The following is a 19,635-nucleotide window of genomic DNA, read 5'->3' as shown; positions in this document are numbered from 1 at the left end:
CAATAACTATTCTCTTGAAACGTGCAAGTGGCAGTGTGCATATCTCTCCCTTTTGATCTTAATATTGATTACAATCCCACAGCAGCAAGCGAAGTGAATAGGAACAAGCGTGTCCTTTTGTTAAAGCAATCAGCCCACATGCCTTTCATCCATTCAAGGCCAAAGGCAACACCACAGTCTGTCCCAATTAAATTTTTAATTATAAAACCACACAGAGCCTCTCTTCTTCCAGTGCATACGGCTCTCATCCCAGTCTAATGGCATGCACCTCTGACTGCAGAAGCATGTTTTACCATAGCATTCTTATGAATCGTCTCTGTCAGGTGGAAACCTCATACGTCCAAAACTGTTAATTTTCAGGATTCAAATTCAAAACCAGCAAAAGTAGCAGATCTACAAGCTCGAAACGCGTCGCTTCGCGCCGCGTTTCGCGCCGCGTTTCGAGCTTGTAGATCTGCTGCTTTTGATGCTTTCGCGTGACGCTGTAGGATGATCAAGTTGGGCGTTAATTTACGAAAAAACACTAAAAGTTAGAATATGGAGATAAGAGGTTTCTGGGCGATGTATCTTGTTAGAATCTGAGCCGAAGCTGCTAATCGGGCTGGATTGTTAACACACTGATTCACTGGTGACATTTCAAACAACAAGCTGTCGCTGTGGAAAGAAAATGTAAAAAGTATAAATATGGAGATGGTAGATTTCTGCCTGACAGCGACAACAAGCAACTTCAATGCCTCTTTGTTTTTGTGTGTAAAAAGACGGGATTAACTGTATGACAGTGCTAATAGAAAGCCACATTACAGACAGACTTTTATATAGCACGTTTCTTTTATATAGCAACGGTTACAAAGTGCTTTACAGATAAATAAAGGAACTACAAAAAAATGTGCTTTTCGGAGCACAGGTCTCCGACAGGTCAGGTAGAAGTCAATTTGAAAAATAATCGGACAGGTCTGTCTTGATCACATGACTATAGAGATAATGTGTACCGGTTTGTGTGGGGCTTTGCAAAAATCGGCTTCCTGGTGGCACTATAACAGGCCAGTGTGAAATTTTACGGCAATCAGACGTTCATGATTTGAGGCATTTTGTTCAAAACGGACCCCTCCTGCAAACTATAGATGCCAATCTTAGCCAATCAGGATGGAATATGAAAAATAGTACAGATTCGTCTTGATAACGTGTGCCTGTAGAGATAATGTGTACCGATTTGTGTGATGTTTGGCCAAAATATGTAGGGGTAATAGCCAAAGAAAATTGTTTAGCAAAAATGTTCCTCCTGGTTGCACTATAAATTGGTAAATGGTGCATTTATATAGCGCTTTTATCTAAAGCGCTTTACATAGATTGTGTATTACATTCACCCATTCACACACACATTCATACACCGATGGCGGAGGAGACCATGCAAGGCACCAACCTGCTCATCAGGAGCAATGCAGCAAAGCAAATCAGCCCCTATAAAAGGCTGATTTGAAAAACTATTGGGTGGAGATTCTTCCTTGGCCTACTGGGAGTGTGCGTGCAAAGATTCCCGCCGATCGATCCAACTGTGCCAGAGATTAGCTGTCCACAGAGGGACGGACGGACTGAAGGACACACACACGGACGGACAGACAGAGGGACACGTGTTAGATAAAAATAAAAATTGCATTAAGAAATTGCGCTTTTGATGTTTTTCCAGCGTCAGGTGTTTTATGCACAATGCGCAACATTGAGGTGGATCTGATTATCCTCCCTAGGACGAATGTGTTCCCTGTAAATGGCAAATAAAAACAACAACTAATGCCACAATGAATTCAAAATGTCTGACTTCTTGTTGGGCACCAAGAGGCTTTTTTGTGAGTCTGAACACGATACACATGTGAAACAAATTGTGTAAACATGCAGGGGAAACCTAGCCTGGTTCCAGACCATAGACCCCGCCCACTCTCTGGGTGGACTCCACGCGGCTTCAGTCTGACAGTCAGGCTAGGGGCAGTGTTGATTTCGTCGACTAAAACAATGACGAAAAATGTTTGTCGACTGCCTTTTTTCACTGACGAAAACTAGATAAAAACTAAATAAAAAACTAAGCTATGATGAAATAAAATACCAAATATGCTGACAATTTCATCAACAAATAAAAACTAGACTAGAATGAGATCCAGTAGAACTAAGACAAGTCATTTTATGTTTGGTGCCGGGTGTTGTGCTCTGAAAATAGCAGATCTACAAGCTCACAACGCGTCGCAAGCTTGTAGATCTGCTATTTTCAGCATGCAACCAAGTGTAAAATCAGGTATTACGACGCCATCAAGGCACTGCCAAAATACATTTTTGTCGACTAAAATCTTATGATATTTAGTGGACTAAAACTTGACAAAAACTAAAACATTTCAGACGACTAAAATATGACAAAAACTAAATGGAATTTAATTCAAAAGACTATGACTAAAACTAAATCAAAATTTGCTGTCAAAATCAACACTGGCTAGGAGAAACCATAATGTGGGGCTTCAACCATAACATTTTGAATGGGGCACTATTGAGCCATTTTGCCCCGCACATTTTCAAGACCCATAAAATAGCATTGCTGTCGGGCAGAAACCTCTTATATCCATATCGTAACTTTTTGATTTTTTTCATAAATGAATGCCTTCCTTGATCATACTACAACGTCACACAAAATCCTCAATAGTAGCAGATCTACAAGCGACAAGTGACACATTTTGAGCTTATAGATCTGCTACTTTTGCTGTTTGTTTTTATTTGAATCGTGAAAAGTATCAGTTTTGGACATATGAGGTTTCCACCCGACAGAGACGATATGTACTTGTTCACCACCTCTGATGCATGTGATTTTTATGCACTTTTTCTTTTTTTTGCCACGTTTCAGACCCTCAAAAAAATGTCATATTATGTGATCAAAATGATAAATAATTCCTTGCATTTCAATAGGGCTTTGAGATGGTTCAGTGCTGCCCGGGCCCTAACAATAATAACGGCACAAAAAATGAAAAGAACAAGAGATAAAAGAAGGAAAAAAAGGAAATGAATAAAACAACACAGATATCATCAAAACACCGGGGGATAAAGCAAAGCTTTTATCGTTGTGTTTTTTTTTTTACAAATTCCGTTTCAGGCTGAGCAGTAATGATGCACATGCTGTGTTCATGTTTATATTTCTGGACTGTCACGCCTGGAGATTGATCCTCTAATCTTCGTGTGTGTGTGTGTGTGTGTGTGTGTGTGTGTGTGTGTGTCAGTGGCGCCGGAGCCTGTCTAATTAAAGGACACTGTGTCCCCCCACTATTCAGTCCAGCAAAAAAAAAAAAAAAAATAATCTTTTTTTTCTTTTTAATAAATAATAAAATCAGTCAAGTCCCCCGCACCTCGGGACCACCGCGAGCGCGAGGCGAACCGAATTAACCGAAATAACCGCATTATCTCCCCCAAAAAATCAACAAACCCACCCGAAATAACCGCAAAATTGTCGCGCGCATACACGGTCGCGAAGCGCGCGTGCATGTGTCCCTGATGTGTCCCCCCACGTCATATTCCGTTCCGGCGCCCCTGGTGTGTGTGTGTGTGTGTGTGTGTGTGTGTGTGTGTGTATGCGCGTGCGCAGTGGCAATTTTATGATTGGCCAGCCCAGTTCTGTACTATTGATTTATTAAAATAAATATATATAATGTTCTTCTATTGATGAATCTAGCTATTTATTGAGTTCTTATACAGATGTGTAATTTGCATACAAGTGTCATTACTGTAAATAGATGGCGTATGAAATGAAAGCCTGCTAGTTACTTATAACAAGGCTTAATAAGGTGAGGTCATGGATGGAGCTCTCTCTCTCTCTCTCTCTTTGATCTCTGCTCTGCCCTGCAGGAGTTAACGAGCATATCGTTTTTTTCCCTCCTTGTCTGTTGACAATTATGTTGATCTGTGGACCCCCTGCTTTACAGATATAACTGCCACACGCCTATATGCTCCACTCAATTCCTTGGATTTCCGTAGTGTACCAAGTCATAGCAATAGCTAAGCCATGACAATATCTTGCCACAATATCTAAAGACAAGAAGACAAAAAGAGGCATAACAAATAATACATTACAAACGGAAATAAAACGGCTAAAATCAGCATTACAGAGTTACACAAATTACACAATCAAACGACTGTGCAGTCGTACACTGTCTCTCTGCATTTGATATACGTGTTAACCTTGCTCATAGGCGATTTTTGCCTCTGCCACCAGGGGGGGGGAAAAAGACAATATATGAACATATATATATGTTTTTATATGCAACATATATGTTTATCTTATATGTGACATATACGAAATTGGCCTTCTGCATATGTCTCTATATATATGTACATATATATCCATATACAGTATGTGACATGTATATGGACATAGAAGACATACAGATGTGCCACTTCAAAACTTCACACGTTACTGTTCTTTCCCTGAAAGTCCCCTGAAAATGCATTTTTTTCCTCCCTTTTCTGCCCTTAAAATGCACTGTTTTGCCCCTGAAAAGAAGTTGTCACTACACACCCCCGTTTTTCCCTTCAACAGACATCCATATACATGAGAACAAAAGAATGTGTGTTTAAGAAGGTGTCAGACTCATTATGAGGCGAAAGGTGATTTGACCAGTTGCTCAAATTAATTAGCATCATAAAAGCAGTGATCATCAAAATAATTCAGCATTTTAAATGCCCTTCTTTGTCCCTCTTATTGCCCTGGGAATCCCCTGAAAATTTACTGTCTTGGCGATGGCAGGACATGTGAAGTTTTGAAGTGGCACATCTGTAGAGACATACATGTCCACATATGCACATATATGAACCTGAATATGGCATGTATGCAGCATATATTCTGCATTTACTTGCCATATATTGGCAAAAAAAAGAAAGTAAAATGTAATAATACAATCTTTTTTTATTATCACTCCCCCCCCTCCAAAAATTGCCATATGACCTTGCTCATTGCTTAAGTCGCTCTGGATAAAGATCGTCTGTTAAATGCCTATATTATGAATTATAGGCCGAAATCTTGTACTATTTCGACGAGCGCACAGTGCCACGCAAAGTAGCAACAATAGCTATACCAGGACCTTGTAGATCGGCTATTTTTGCTGTCAAATAAATGATGAAAAGTAAAGTAAATTAAAACCACAGAAGAGATCAACACTGGAGCAACACGGACAGTTTAAGCCTTTTATTATTTAGGTGCAAGCAGTGGTGGAAAAAGCTCAAAAACTCAATTTTGTTTACTTAAGTAAAAGTATCAATACTGCAATATAGACCTTCCTCAGAGTAAATGAAAACCGCCTTTGACTAAATAATAACTACATTGGATCAATTGGAACAATTGGATTGTGTGTGTTGGATTGTGTGTGTTGGATTGTGTGTGTGTGATACATGTGTGTATTTTCATGTATTGCACATGGATGACACACGCAGCATTGTAAGGAAACGTTGATGATGCAAGTTCAAAGTTGCGGCTGGTAACCGTGGCAACAGCACAGCCCTGTCCTGTGTGGGTGGATGAAGGGGTGGTGTACTTGAGTATGAAGTAAAATACTTGAATATTTTACTAATAATGAAACAACAAAAGCTCTTAGATCGGCTATTTTTCGAATTGCCCAAAGCATAGAATAGGGCTAAAGTGGTTCATATTGTTTTGTAATAATAATCTCAATCTCATGTTGCAAATTAAACTTTTTCATAGATTTCGTAGATAGTTAGATTCATGCTAATGTGTATTTTCAGCCTCCAACCTTTTTAAACCCTCGATATTTAGTCAACTTGACCGTTGGCTCTGTACTTCGTCTGATCTTTTTCCCTCTACACCAACTCTCAGAAAATAGCAGTTCTACAAGCTCACAACGCCTCGCAACGCAAGGCGTTGTGAGCTTGTAGAACTGCTATTTTTGCCTAATGTTCTCCATTAGATAAAGATTTAGCAGACCCCCTGTATAGTAACTCTGAGAACCCCCTAGGGGTCCCGGACCCCCTGTTAAGAGCTCAAGACCCTGATGGTCTCCTGATAGCAGAGAGTGGAGGGCAGAGATTCAGGAGTCCCCAGTTGGTGTTGGCCAGACCGCACTCTTTGCATCGCATCATGTACTCAAGTACAGTATACGCTTAAGTAAATGTACTTAGCTACCTTCCACCACTGTATTGAGTAGGGGTGGTGTTAGGGGTGGGGGGTGGCTGGCTGGCTAATTGAGGACACAGAGATGAAACACACTTTAAACATTCAGTTTAGAATTCAGCCAGTCTCACATGGGATTGACCCCTTGCTGTTCCGATAGAGTCATCTGCTGCTTTTCATTCCTCATCTCTTTGTGTCTTTCTTTTATCTCATCTTTCATCTTATACTCCTTTTGTTCTGTCTGAAAATCCCTCTGTTGTCCCGGGTGTTACACACAAACGCACGCCTCAGGCCCGTGTTGAAAGAAAGCAGTGATTTGCATCCTTTAATGGATGGTGTCAGGGCATACAGGAGTAGAATGAGAAGTTTCCCTAGTAGTTTGTTCTATAGTTGTGGGTGGTACCAGATCACGGTCGTTCCCTCTGGTGTTGAGTCAGTAGTAATGATAATACTGACTGGATGCAATGCAAAAATAAGAAACGTGAAGCATGGCGAAGTCAATGTCATTACTAGACTAGACCCTGGTGGTGGTCTGTCTTCGGCTAATCTCTCAAGAACAGATTCTGCTCTGCGTTTGAATCTGTCGGGGGGGTTCGTCATATCGCGTACGCACTGGCCTACAAGTGGGCGTGCCTTCAGATCAGGAAGCAGCCCACGCTTTACCCAATCAAATGTAGTGGGCGGGATTTACGTGTCTGCCGATCCTTCCCCACTAGAAACAAACTGAAACTCATTTAACAATAGCGTCCTCGGAGCAGACAAAACCACGGAAAGATATTCACATTTTAACTTGCTCTTTCATCATAGAAACAAGTGGGCTTATAACCAAAACGATCCATGTTCTCTGGGAGAGGTGGTGTTAGTGTTCCGTGTATAAATATTGTTAGTGGGAATGAAAACATAGTTGCACCACCGGAAGTGAAAGGCTGAAGGCAGACCAAAACACCGGTGTCCTTCCGTACGTGTGCCTTCCTCCCAGAGCCAACTGAGATAGTAAAAAACAGCAGAGGGCGCTGTTTTTCCTTTTCATTTGGCGATGGGTTCCCAGATTGGTTTTCGGCTGACGTGTCCTGTGTGCATCAATTAACCCATTAAGGCCTGAGGTTCCAATTCTACAAATATCTTCTAAATCCTATAACGTTTTTCTGAAAAACGTATGCTATCAGGTTGGCCGTGGACCCCCATCTCAAAACATGTTGTTCCAGAAGCAAAGATTTGAGTTAAAAATGGTTGCTTTAAACATATATATATATATTCAAAGATTTGCACAAATGTTATCAATTTTTCAAAAATAGCAGATCTATACAAGCTCATAGTGCGGCACTCTGTGTTAATTGGTTAACTCCATGCACAACAGGTGGGCAGCCCACAGTCTAATTAGTTTGACTCAGGCCAGGTGTGTTCGTCAGCCATCATCCCCTATACATCTCTCACTCACACATACACACACACACACACACACACACACACGCGCGCGCCGAGAAGCCCTGCTGCGCTGTTTCTGCCACACTGTCATCAGTGGTGGAAAAAGTACTCAAATTCTTTACTTAAGTAAAAGTACCAATACTGCAATATAGAAGTACTCTGTTACAAGTAAAATTCCGGAATTAAACATGTACTTGAGTAAAAGTACAAACGTATTGGTATCAAATGTACTTAAAGTACCAAAAGTAAAAGTACTAAAATGTTTGAAAATAGCCTACGTATAAAATAGGGCTAAACTGGTTAATGTATGTCTTATAATGTTATCATTTATATCTGCAAAGTAACTAGTTACTAAAGTTTTCAAATAATTGTAGTGGAGTAAAAGTACAATATTTGCCCCTGAGATGTAGTGGAGTAGAAGTAAAAGTATTGGAAATTGGAAATACTCAAGTACTCAAGTACAGATAACTCAAAATTATACTTAAGTACAGAACTTAACTTAAGTAAATGTACTTAGTTACTTTCCTTTCCACCACTGACTGTCATACTGGATTGGAATGGATTGGAAGTACTGGATTGGAATGTTCTCTGTTGAACTGCCTGCATGGTAAAACATAATAAGAACATTGTGAAGAGGTGAATGGAAGCTTATGTTTCATATAATGGTACTGAAGGCTCCTCCGGGACTTTTCAGACACAGTGAGCGTGGTGTTCAGGGCCAGAGAGTGGTATAGATGGCTCAGATAGATGGTTATTGATCCAGTTGTCATAGCAGCAGCACCACAGTAAAGGATGAAACCTACATGTACACAAGGGTAGAGAATAAAGTAGTGTGATAACACTAATTAAAATTAGATTACAATATGGAAATCAATATAAAAAGACCTTTGACCTGATCATGTGCACCTGAGGTTGTCTGGTTTGCATGATGTATGAACTATTGGAGTGTATTACATGATATCTCTCTCTCACTTTCTCTCTCTGTTTCTGTCTGTCTGTCTGTCTGTCTGTCTGTCTGTCTGTCTGTCTGTCTGTCTGTCTGTCTGTCTGTCTGTCTGTCTGTCTCTCTCTCTCTCTCTCTCTCTCTTTCTCTTTCTCTCTCTCGCTCTCTCTCAAAAGTTTTACCCCTGCTGGTCAGAAATAATTTATCTTAACGCAAGCGGATGGGTTTTTGACAAACTTTAGACTAGATTTTCTTAGCTTAATAAAAATGGTCATGAATACTATATGCTTCCAGTCGCTAGTTTAAAGTTCCTTTCAATCATCATGATATGCGTTTTGGTAAACTATGGTCCCATTTATTTTAAAATTCACAATAACGTAGTTTACAGTATACTCTAGGAGGGGCGGGATGATTTGATTGACAAGCTACACAACCAATAATGGTCTGGTGGCATTCTGCAGGATATGACGCGATATGACGCGGTATTGAAAGATGGCGGATTTGAAATTGCTGAACAATCGGCTTCATTTTCGGTCTGTAGAAACCAGAGGTGTGGCTTTGTCCATCTCTTTTATACAGTCTATGACTACCATAGGGGCAAAGGGTTCGAATCCCCTAATATACTCCCATCATTTTTCTGTCAATGATGATGTAACAACCACACAAAGAAACAGTTATTTAACAAAATTCTCTCTTTAGCTTCTTTAGTTCTTCAGCAAAATGGATGAATAATTCCATTTTATTATATCCTGCAATGGATCTGAGCTTGTGTTGCTTATTATCATCAAGTTATGCAGCGCTGCATCTGTCACTTCTGTCTGGTTCTACTTTATTTGGTGAGAATCTTGCCAAAATACTAAATTATCTTTGTCGCTTTTGAGAAAATGTTGTGTTTGATTGCAGCTTGCATAACGAGACAGGGTGTTCTACAAAATAACAACTTGTGTCAATCCACTGTGTTGAGTTCTGTGTGTTCCGTCTCTTCACATCTGAATCGCTCAATCTGTAGTGTTGGTAATGGCTTAACTCACTCGTTCCCAAACTCTGGGTTTCTCCAATTTACCCTCCAAATCTCCAAATTGTGTTCTCACTCCACAGTAAACAAACCAACATGCAGTATAAGTGTATACAGGGTATCTGCACATTTATAAAGTCACAATTTAAAGACCTGTAAGACCTTTTTAATACCAGGCCTTTCATTTACAAAAAGTTTAACATGGAGATACCAGGTTTCCTGACAGAAACAAGTGTATGATGATGCTGGGTCACTGTCGCTGTCCACTGGTGCTGAAGCGCTCAGCGATCGATGCGTGGTGGCATGTAGAGACATGTGTTCTGATGTCCAGTCCTTATGGTTGGTCCATGCAGAGACATGTGTTCTGATGTCCAGTCCTTATGGTTGGTCCATGCAGAGACATGTGTTCTGATGTCCAGTCCTTATGGTTGGTCCATGCAGAGACATGTGTTCTGATGTCCAGTCCTTATGGTTGGTCCATGCAGAGACATGTGTTCTGATGTCCAGTCCTTATGGTTGGTCCATGCAGAGACATGTGTTCTGATGTCCAGTCCTTATGGTTGGTCCATGCAGAGACATGTGTTCTGATGTCCAGTCCTTATGGTTGGTCCATGCAGAGACATGTGTTCTGATGTCCAGTCCTCATGGTTGGTCCATGCAGAGACATGTGTTCTGATGTCCAGTCCTTATGGTTGGTCCATGCAGAGACATGTGTTCTGATGTCCAATCCTTATGGTTGGTCCATGTAGAGACATGTGTTCTGTGTCCAGTCCTTATGGTTGGTCCATGCAGAGACATGTGTTCTGTGTCCAGTCCTTATGGTTGGTCCATGCAGAGACATGTGTTCTGATGTCCAGTCCTTATGGTTGGTCCATGTAGAGACATGTGTTCTGATGTCCAGTCCTTATGGTTGGTCCATGTAGAGACATGTGTTCTGTGTCCAGTCCTTATGGTTGGTCCATGTAGAGACATGTGTTCTGATGTCCAGTCCTTATGGTTGGTACATGTGTATCGTTCATTCACAACAAGACAAAGCTTCATGGCTTTAATGAGGGAGATGATGATAGCTGTTCTACAGCCGCAAATTTTAAAATTATCTTTTTTTATAAGAAGGACCCCCCCGAGAGCCTCCCCTCTCTCTCTCTCTCTCTCTCTCTCTCTCTCTCTCTCTCTCTCTCCATCCATCCTTCAGCCCTGCACTGCTCTCACAAGGGGATGCCACATTATCCTTGGTTTATTTTATTTCACTTGACAGCCTTCTCTCTCTCTCTCTCTCTCTCTCTCTCTCTCTCTCTCTCTCTCTCTCTCTCTCTCTCTCTCTCTCTCTCTCTCTCTCTCTCTCTCTCTCTCTGTCGCTCTCTCTGTTTTTCATTTTCTTTCTCTTTATTTTTCCTGTTAATTTAATTTCTCTGTCTCTCTCTCTCTCTCTCTCTCTCTCTCTCTCTCTCTCTCTCTCTCTCTCTCTCTCTCTCTCGCTGTCCCTCAACTCCTTAACCTCGAGCTGCTTCTCCTCCTCTTTCTCCCCCCATCCCCCTCTCTCTCTCTCTCTCTCTCTCTCTCTCTCTCTCTCTCGCTGAGAGGAGGGGAATCAACATCAAGATCAGTGCCACAGTAGCAGCACATGCAACAGGCTGTTGCAGACGCCACCCTCCGCTCAGCTGTGCTCCGCTTCACCCCTCCTCCTTCTCCTCTCTCTCTCTCTCTCTCTCTCTCTCTCTCTCTTTTTCTGTCTCTCTCTCTCTCTCTCCCCCAGTGGAGCGCTTACATCAGGGACTAAAAGGACAACACAGAACACAGGCAGGCTGCGCAGGTTGGAAAGTCAGGTGCATTTGTTGCTTTCCGCCACCCCTCACCACCACACCTCTCCCTCCCCCCCTCTCTCTCTCTCTCTCTCTCTCTCTCTCTCTCTCTCTCTCTCTCTCTCTCACACACACACAACAGAGGGGTGTAAAAACAAGTGAAGGAATTTAAAGAGACGGATCATTTCCTTTCGGACGCTTCAACCTAAACGGAACCAGAGAAAAGGAGTTAAGGGACGACAAGGAAAAAGGAAAGAAGTCGCTGTGAGTGATCCAACTTTTGGAAGAGAGAGAGAGAAGGGGGGCAGCCGACAATGACACCCACTGCGCTTGTTTGAGCACCCTTCCCTTTTCCCGGGCACCCAGGAAGTGGTCATCCCCTCATCACCTCACCTCTGACCGAGCTGACCCTTCTTCTTCTTCTTCATCTTCTTCGTCTTCTTCCTCTTCCTCTCCCATGGCGTCTAAGAAGAAGTGGGCCGAGAGGCGGGGGGACGTGCGGCGGGAGCGACCGTTCTCGGCGCGGGGCGACGACCCCTCGGGCGCCCCCGGCGCTGGGGGCGCCTCGGGAGGACCAGGCGGGGGACCTGGGGGACGACCCACGGCCAGGGGCCGCTTCTCTGAGTCCTGGAAGAGGATCAGCTCCCGGGGGGGATCCACCAAGCGGGGGGGCCTCAACGCTCAGCAGCCACCGGTAAGACGCTTTGGGGAAACCGGGGGATTGGGGGCTTTGAACTTTTGAACCTCCCCCCACCATATCTTCACCCCCACCTTCTCAAGGGGCGATCGATGACTTGGGTGGTGAGAGAGAGGAGAGAGAGAGAGGCAAATATCTTTAATATCAGTGGTTGTCCAAGTCTTATAATTTCTAAGACCCCCATAACTCATAACTCTGAGAGTGTACAGATGTTTGTATTCTCTCAAAGTTACAGACTTGTAAGTCATTTGTTACTCTCAAAGTTACCGACCTGTGAGGGTCCATTTGTGAACCCCGTTTTCAATTAACCCTGAGGGTCCCTGGACCCCACTTTGAGAACCACTGCTTGATATGTTGCCTCCAGTATGAAACTGTACACATTTCCGGTCTCCTAAGAGGGCAGGCGGGTTTGATCTCAGATCTCGCAAGTGTCCTACAGCATATATGATCGCTGTTGCTGCTGTAGCTCTCACAAGAGTGTGTCGCTGACACAGACTGGTCTCAAAATAATAATGTTCTGAACATGATGTGGCTTGTGAAGAATGAGTCCAATATTTAACTTCAGTGACCATATGGGGAAAAATAATTGGTCATAATCTGTGTGTTCATGCTCACTTCTCCCGTTGGAATACTCTGCACACTGCTTCTGGTCCCCTAAAGGGGCGGGGCCACCTATGTTACACAGATACAGGAATTCAAAGCGAAGTTGGAGAGTCTTGCATTCTGTTGATTTGTCTTCAGGAGAGAGGCTGGTGACAGGTTCACCATGTAGCTGTGTTTGATTGAATACTTCATTAACAGTTTGCAAAAAGTACAGACGTACAGTAAAACTCCACCAACATTCCACATGTTGGTGGCATACTAGTAAAATGAATTCGGGATCCATGGGTCCATTTGGTTCCATTTGTACACTCTCGGAGTTACAGACCCGTAATGGTCCATTTGGACCACCTTCAAAGAAACCCGAAGGTCCCTCTGTGTAGTATACATTTAGGGCTGACTCTTTGTGTGTTTCTGGTAACATTATTGTCCGCTCATTTGTATGTCCATGGCAAAGACATCATTTCTGACAAAAATGTACACCGCAAGCCAGCATGGTCCATGAGCCCTGGTTGAGAAGAAAATGACCTGAAAAGGATCCTCAGAGGATCGAAATGTTGTCAAGGACCGATAAAGTTGATCTTTTCCAGGTTTAAACACCATTGCTGTATGAGGAACACTTTGATCTAAAAATGCATTGTAAACCAGGTAAACGTTGTTCAGGCCAAGGATCTCTTAGCTGAGAGAGAGATGAAGCAGGGAGCCCCACTACATAAAATGATGTTGCAGATTAAGCTTTTTCATTTCATAGATACCTTCATAGACTTGTTTGACAGCACTGTCAGAATGTCTTTTGTTGGATGTCGGATTCACGTTAATGTGTATTTTCAGACATTTAACCACTTAAACCCGCCATACTTAGTTAACTTGACCTTGTCTCTGTACTTGGTCTGCTCTTTTTTCCCTCTACACCTCTTTGTTGAAAACCGATGCGCTGTGAGCTTGTAGATCTGCTATTTTTGACATACGTTAAGCCAGTCTGATGACAAGGAACGCCATATTTGGACAAGACTGACAGGGAACTCCATATTTGGGCATGGCTGATGGTGTCATCATAGTGATGATACAAAGTGTCACCCCATCTGGACTCAAAACCGCACAGCTAATTCAGTTAGCAAAACCTTGCAACAAACACATTTTATGTCTTGATGAGTTCTTATCAAACTTTGTCAAACCTCTATTTATTCTATAAATACATGGACAATTGACCCATCGTTTATTGCAGTGTGCTCGGCTTACTTGTTGTCGTCTGTTCTTGAAACATTGTCTAGAACTCGGTTATTATCTGGAAATGGCGACGACAGGCCATAAAAGTGCCACTCCCACTGCTACCCAAAGGAAAAAGCCTGGTCCCAAACCCGAGTTAACAGAGGAGCAAACGCAGGAGATCAGAGACGCCTTTGATCTGTTCGACACCGAGGGAACGGGCACCATACACGCAAAGGAAGTGAAGTTTGCCATGGAAGCCCTCGGCTTTGAACCGAAGAAAGAAGAGATCAAAAGGATGATCGCAGACATCGGTAAGGAGGGCTCGCGGACAGTCGACTTCGATGACTTTCTCGGTATGGTGACGCCGAAGATGAGCGCAAAGGACGTAAAGGAGGAATTACTGACGGCTTTCCGGTTGTTTGACGATGAGGGAACGGGGAAAATCTCATTCAGGAATCTGAAGAGAGTGGCGAAGGAGCTGGGTGAAGACGTGAGGGATGAAGAGTTACAGGAAATGATTGAGGCGGCAGATAAAGACAGGGACGGGGAGGTCGACGAGGAGGAGTTTCTGAGGGTTATGAAACGCACAAATTTGTACTAAACCAGACCGGTGCCTGCCTGGTACCGACCTACTCGGGAACGACGTAAGTTGGGCACGATGGACCCCCAAAATGATATGTATTTGGCCGCGGACTCCCATCTCAAAATGTTTTGTTCCAGGGACCCCCCAGAAGCAAAGATTTGAGCTACAAATGTTCGCTTTAAAAAAATATATATATATTCAAAGATTTGCACAAGTTTTCAAGACTTTTCAAAAATAGCAGATCTACAAGCTCATAGTGCTATGAGCTTGTAGATCTGCTATTTTTGAAAAGCCAATGATTGTGACACTATAAACTCATTTTGCTGGGGACCCCCTGGTACCCCTCCAAGGACCCATGGGGGTGCCCGGACCCCACTTTGAGAACAAATGGATTAGTTTGCACTCCACACATTCTCCACAGACAAACGTCTGTGGAGAATGTGTGGAGTGCAAACTAATCAACGAGTAACTGATCGAATGGCAGGTGTGAGGAATTTACCAAATGAAGCTTAGGCTGCGGTTGCCATGGCAATCAATTGGCTTATTTGGGCCACGGCCAGAGCCTTTTTATGCAACGGGCGTATCCGTTGGATTGGCGGTTCTGGACAACCGCCTATCCGACCAACTAGACACCGTGCGCTCAACTCACTCGGGTTGAACCGGGAACCACTGCTGCCCCGTGCATTTACTTATAAATAACTGAATGTTGAGCTCACCCTCATTTACAATGTTGCAGAGACTTACAGGCAATTCCTCCCAAAAAATTGGTGGTCGCGACTCGCGAGGCCCTTGAAGTTGAGCTGGAGCACTGACAGGCCCTGACCCTCGACGGTCTGTGTCTGATATTATTTTATAGGGAATAATCCATTGAGAAATCAGAGCAAAAAAACTAAAAACAACAAGGGCAGAGTTCAGAGGTCAGGTGAATGACCTGAAGCTTATCAGTTTTTCTCAGTTCCACACGAGGATCAGAGACCAAACGTACAAACTTTACAAGCAGCGTAAATATCGATTCATTTGTGAGAGTGGAACCGTTTGATTACATGCGTTCTAGTCTCTCTCTCACTCACTCACATTCACTAAACTTTCTCTATCCCTTCCTTTTCTCCATCTTCTGCAGCTTCAAGGCATTGGTCTTTTTGGAGTGTGTTGAAAGTTTGATGTACAATGTAGGTTACTGGCATCTTCCACTAGCCTGGGGGTGTGTGTGTGTGTGTGTGTGTGTGTGTGTGTGTGTGTGTGTGTGTGTGTGTGTGTGTGTGTGTGCGCGCTCACATGCTTGTGACCAAATGTGGGCCAAACGTTCCCACAAGTACAGTAGAATTTCAGAAATAGATTATGAGGAAAATGGTCCTTGTTCCCTCACAATAGAAGTGGTTTATGGTTATATAATATTTGGGGAGTTATACTTACAATGACTAAAATACTCAGGTTAGAATCGGGGGTTGGGGATATCCTCATCACTAAAATAATGGCCCAAAGTAATTTCTTACAAATTAAGCACTGGTTGCAGCGAGTGAGTACAGCTCAGCCTGTAAGGGTATAGCAGGGTTAATAAAAGGGAAAGTGCTGTCCTAAAATGATGAAGTCCTCGAAAGTAATTCCAACGTGTGTGAGTTTGTTTGTTGTCACTGAGTCTGGCATTGATGGGACTTTCTCTGTGAGGACATGTGGGTATGGATGGATTCAGGCTGCCGTCTGCTCCACATATTTGAAAAGGGCAAAGAGCTGGTATGGATGGCTTTGGCTGCCAGTCGATGCAGCCTGAAGGATGCTGTGTGGTTCACTGGATATATCTCACCCATACAGCCCTTATACACTTACACCCTATATGGTTGATACGGCGTCCCTCTCAGGGCTCTGTACTAGTGTCTTTTCTGTTATTGTGGGGAAAGTTTCCACTGAAAATAGAAGATTTTCTTCGAAAGATTCTCCCACAATAAGGATACTGGGGCCTCAGTGGTTTAGCTTTATATTGCGTAGCAAAAAACATGCGTCAACAAGTGCCATTTGGTAGCGGCGGTGGGTCATAAACAGCTTGACTTAACATTGACTCCCACCAATATGTCTGCAGCTACTATGCCACGCCCCCCGTGGTGACAACACGTTGCCAAGCACTATTGAGCTGCAACTGTCCATTTTCTTATTAGTGAATGTTCTGGCAAATACGTTTTGGATGAATTGAATTAGGGATGTCCGATATTATCGGCCTCCCGATATTATCGGCCGATATTAGCATAAAAATTGATATCGGGAAAATATCGGTATCGGTTTTTGCTTTATAAATAAGTTACAGGAGTTCTTACTGTATATGGTGTGTGTGATATGAAATTTGAGCTTACCCTAATCACAATAATCCCCGCATATATCGGTATCGGTTGATATCGGTATCGGTAATTAAGAGTTGGACAATATCGGTATATCGGTTATCGGTAAAAAAGCCAATATCGGACAACCCTAAATTGAATAATGAATAATGAAGAGGCAGGTTTTTTTTTACATTTATTTTCCTTTTTCTCTTTTAATTGACACAGAAAAGTTCAAACATATTTTTCTTTTAAATAATCGACCAAACCAATTAGTCTTATTAACCACTTACGCCCTATGTTATACGTCATTGTATAACAGTGTCGCTCAAAAAATAGCGAACATAGTCGATCTACAAGCTCACAAGCTATTTTCACTATTTCTTTTCATCGAATATTTTCACAATTATAAATTATTTTTTTAAATAATCAATCAGTTTGATTAACTGTTGCATCCCTGAGGTTTGCCAGTGATATTGGAGTTGGGAGACAGAGATATGAGCGTAGGGTTTTTCTAGCAGACAAAAACATCTGTCCACTAGAGAGCAGATATTGTGTGTGTGTGTGTGTGTGTGTGTGTGTGTGTGTGTGTCAGGCTTTGATGCAGCTACATGCATAATTCCAGTATCTTTGGTCACAGGTTATAAACATGTACTGTATGGAAAATATACATTGTGCATGTTTCACTGTCTTATTTATGAACAGTATCTTATTGTTCCTTATCGTTTAATGTTTCTGCAATGTTGACTCAGTATAATATGCACGACCTTCTGGAAATGTTATATGCAGGATTATTGCTGAGACCAGATATTGTGGCGCTGTGTGTGTGTGTGTGTGTGTGTGTGTGTGTGTGTGTGTGTGTGTGTGTGTGTGTGTGTGTGTGTGTGTGTGTGTGTGTGTGTGTGTGTGTGTGTGTGTGTGTGTGTGTGTGTGTGTGTGTGTGTGTGTGTGACATGATTGAACCTGAGTGAGCCTATGTTTCTCCAGACAGGAGTGGTTAGAGTGTAAAGGCCACTCCACACCAATTTAACTCCATGCAACTACTTGCAACCATTATCCCCAATGGCAGTTGCAAGGAGTTGCATTGGACAGTCCTTAAAACAGTTTTGTTGCAAGGAGTTGCAACTAGTTGCATTGGTGCGGTCTGGCCTTAAGTACATTAATTGTAGTGTGTGTGTGTGTGTGTGTGTGTGTGTGTGTGTGTGTGTGTGTGTGTGTGTGTGCGCGCGTGCCTGCCTGCCTGCCTCAGAGGAGAGAAGCTAAGCATGGTCCCGTAGGAATTTGTGTTGCTTGGTTATAATAACCCACTGCAGGTTACCCCCTCCCCCAAACACTGTTCCTAGCTGGGAGAGATGGTGTGTGTGTCGTTGCTGTTGAGCAGAAACATCTTATCTCCATATTCTAACTTTCTGTGATTTTCCGTAAATTAACGCCCTATACATGATCATATTGCAGTGTCACACAAAAGTATCAAAGGTTGCAGATCTAGGGGGCACGGTGTGTGTGTGTGTGTGTGTGTGTGTGTGTGTGTGTGTGTGAGCCTGCCTGTATTTGTCTTATAAAGTTTGTGTTGGACATTTCAGCCCCCTGACATCATGCATGCCACTGCTCTCAGAGAACACATTATCTGTAGCTGACTGTCAGCGACCTCAGAGCTGATCCTGTGTATCCCTCTGTGCACCAGGGAGAGCTCCCTCAGGTCCTCAGAACGGGATCTATTAAGACCTGAGGCTGATTCTACAAAAGTAGAAAATCCTAACGGTTTCCTGAGTATCGTACGTTGCTATATCAGTGGTGCTAAAAGGTGTCAAGTACCCCCCAAATTGCTATGAATTTGGCCACGTACCCCCATCCCAAAATATTTTGTTCCAGGGAGCCCCCAGAACAGTTACATTGATCTCTCTCCTTTCTTCCATAATTGTAAAGCTGTTCGTAAGTTGTTGGTAAAAAGTGCTACTGTATGTACTTAATGACTTGCTTACTTTAGTTTTGTTTCTCCATAAGCTGCAGGGTTTAGGAGGAAAACATCACAGTGAAATATTTCATTAAGTGCAGCATTGTAACTCAGTTTAATGAGCTTATGATCAAACTGACATTCTTTTCATCTGGCCCAATTCCACAAACTAGTATTTGCTTTGCTTGTGTTTAGTAGTATACTGTCGTTCTGCAGCATGACTTTGTGTTACATTTTGAAGTCACCTGTTGTCTGAGGAATGTTGTTGCTTTTGTATGTTTCTTTTGTTGTTCTTGGACCCATAATGGACCCATGAAGGGCAGAAACCTTGTGTATCCAAATCTCAACTCTTTATGTCTTAACCCTTTAAGACCGGGAACGCATCTGTCATTTTCAGATTTCTTTGGCTATTCAAAAATAGCAGATATACAAGCTCATAGCGCAGCACCGAGTGCCGCGCTATGAGCTTGTAGATCTGCTATTTTTGAAAAATTGTGTGAATGTATCTATATTTAAAGCGAACATTTGTAACTCAAATCGTTGCTTCTACAAATGTCTTCTATCTATCTAATATCTAACAGTTTTTTTTATTTTATCATTATGTTGCTATAATATCAGTGGTTCTTAAAACCTTTTTCATGTCAAGGACCACCCAAAATGATATGTATTTGGCTGCGGACCCCCATATCAAAATATTTTGTTCCAGGGACCCCCAGAAGCAAAGATTTGAGTTAAAGATGTTTGCTTTAAAATATCTATATATTCAAATTTCAAAGACTTGCACAAAATGTTCACGATTTAAAAAAAATAGCAGATCTGCAAGCTCATAGCGCGGCACTCGGTGCCGCGCTATGAGCTTGTATATCTGCTATTTTTAAATAGCCAAATAAATCCATAAATGACACAGATGCGTTCCCAGTCTTATTGGGTTAAGTAAATGAACACCCTACTTCGTCATA

General features: G+C 42.5%; 2 protein-coding genes across 2 annotated transcripts in view; both read left to right on the top strand.

Annotated features, from left to right (window-relative positions):
- Positions 1-11,784: 11,784 nt before the first annotated feature.
- trpm3 (transient receptor potential cation channel, subfamily M, member 3) overlaps positions 11,785-19,635 on the top strand; it is a gene marked incomplete at both ends in the record, with an annotated part of 352,723 nt that continues 344,872 nt past the window's right edge. Inside the window, one exon of the mRNA XM_084055549.1 lies at positions 11,785-12,021. Coding sequence (XP_083911675.1) covers positions 11,785-12,021 — 237 coding nt within the window. The remainder of the gene's footprint in view (positions 12,022-19,635) is intronic.
- Positions 13,916-14,434, top strand: LOC311043210 (uncharacterized protein; the record flags this gene model as incomplete). Its single annotated transcript, XM_084054388.1, has 1 exon — positions 13,916-14,434. One exon carries the CDS (start codon positions 13,916-13,918, stop codon positions 14,432-14,434), a length of 519 nt encoding a protein of 172 aa, XP_083910514.1.

This window comes from Gymnoscopelus microlampas (assembly GCF_963454915.1).
Source record: "Gymnoscopelus microlampas genome assembly, chromosome: 4".
In the NCBI taxonomy this organism is placed as follows: Eukaryota; Metazoa; Chordata; class Actinopteri; order Myctophiformes; family Myctophidae; genus Gymnoscopelus; species Gymnoscopelus microlampas.
The sequence above is the reverse complement of the archived record's forward strand: the minus strand, read 5'-3'. Positions and strand labels throughout refer to the sequence as shown.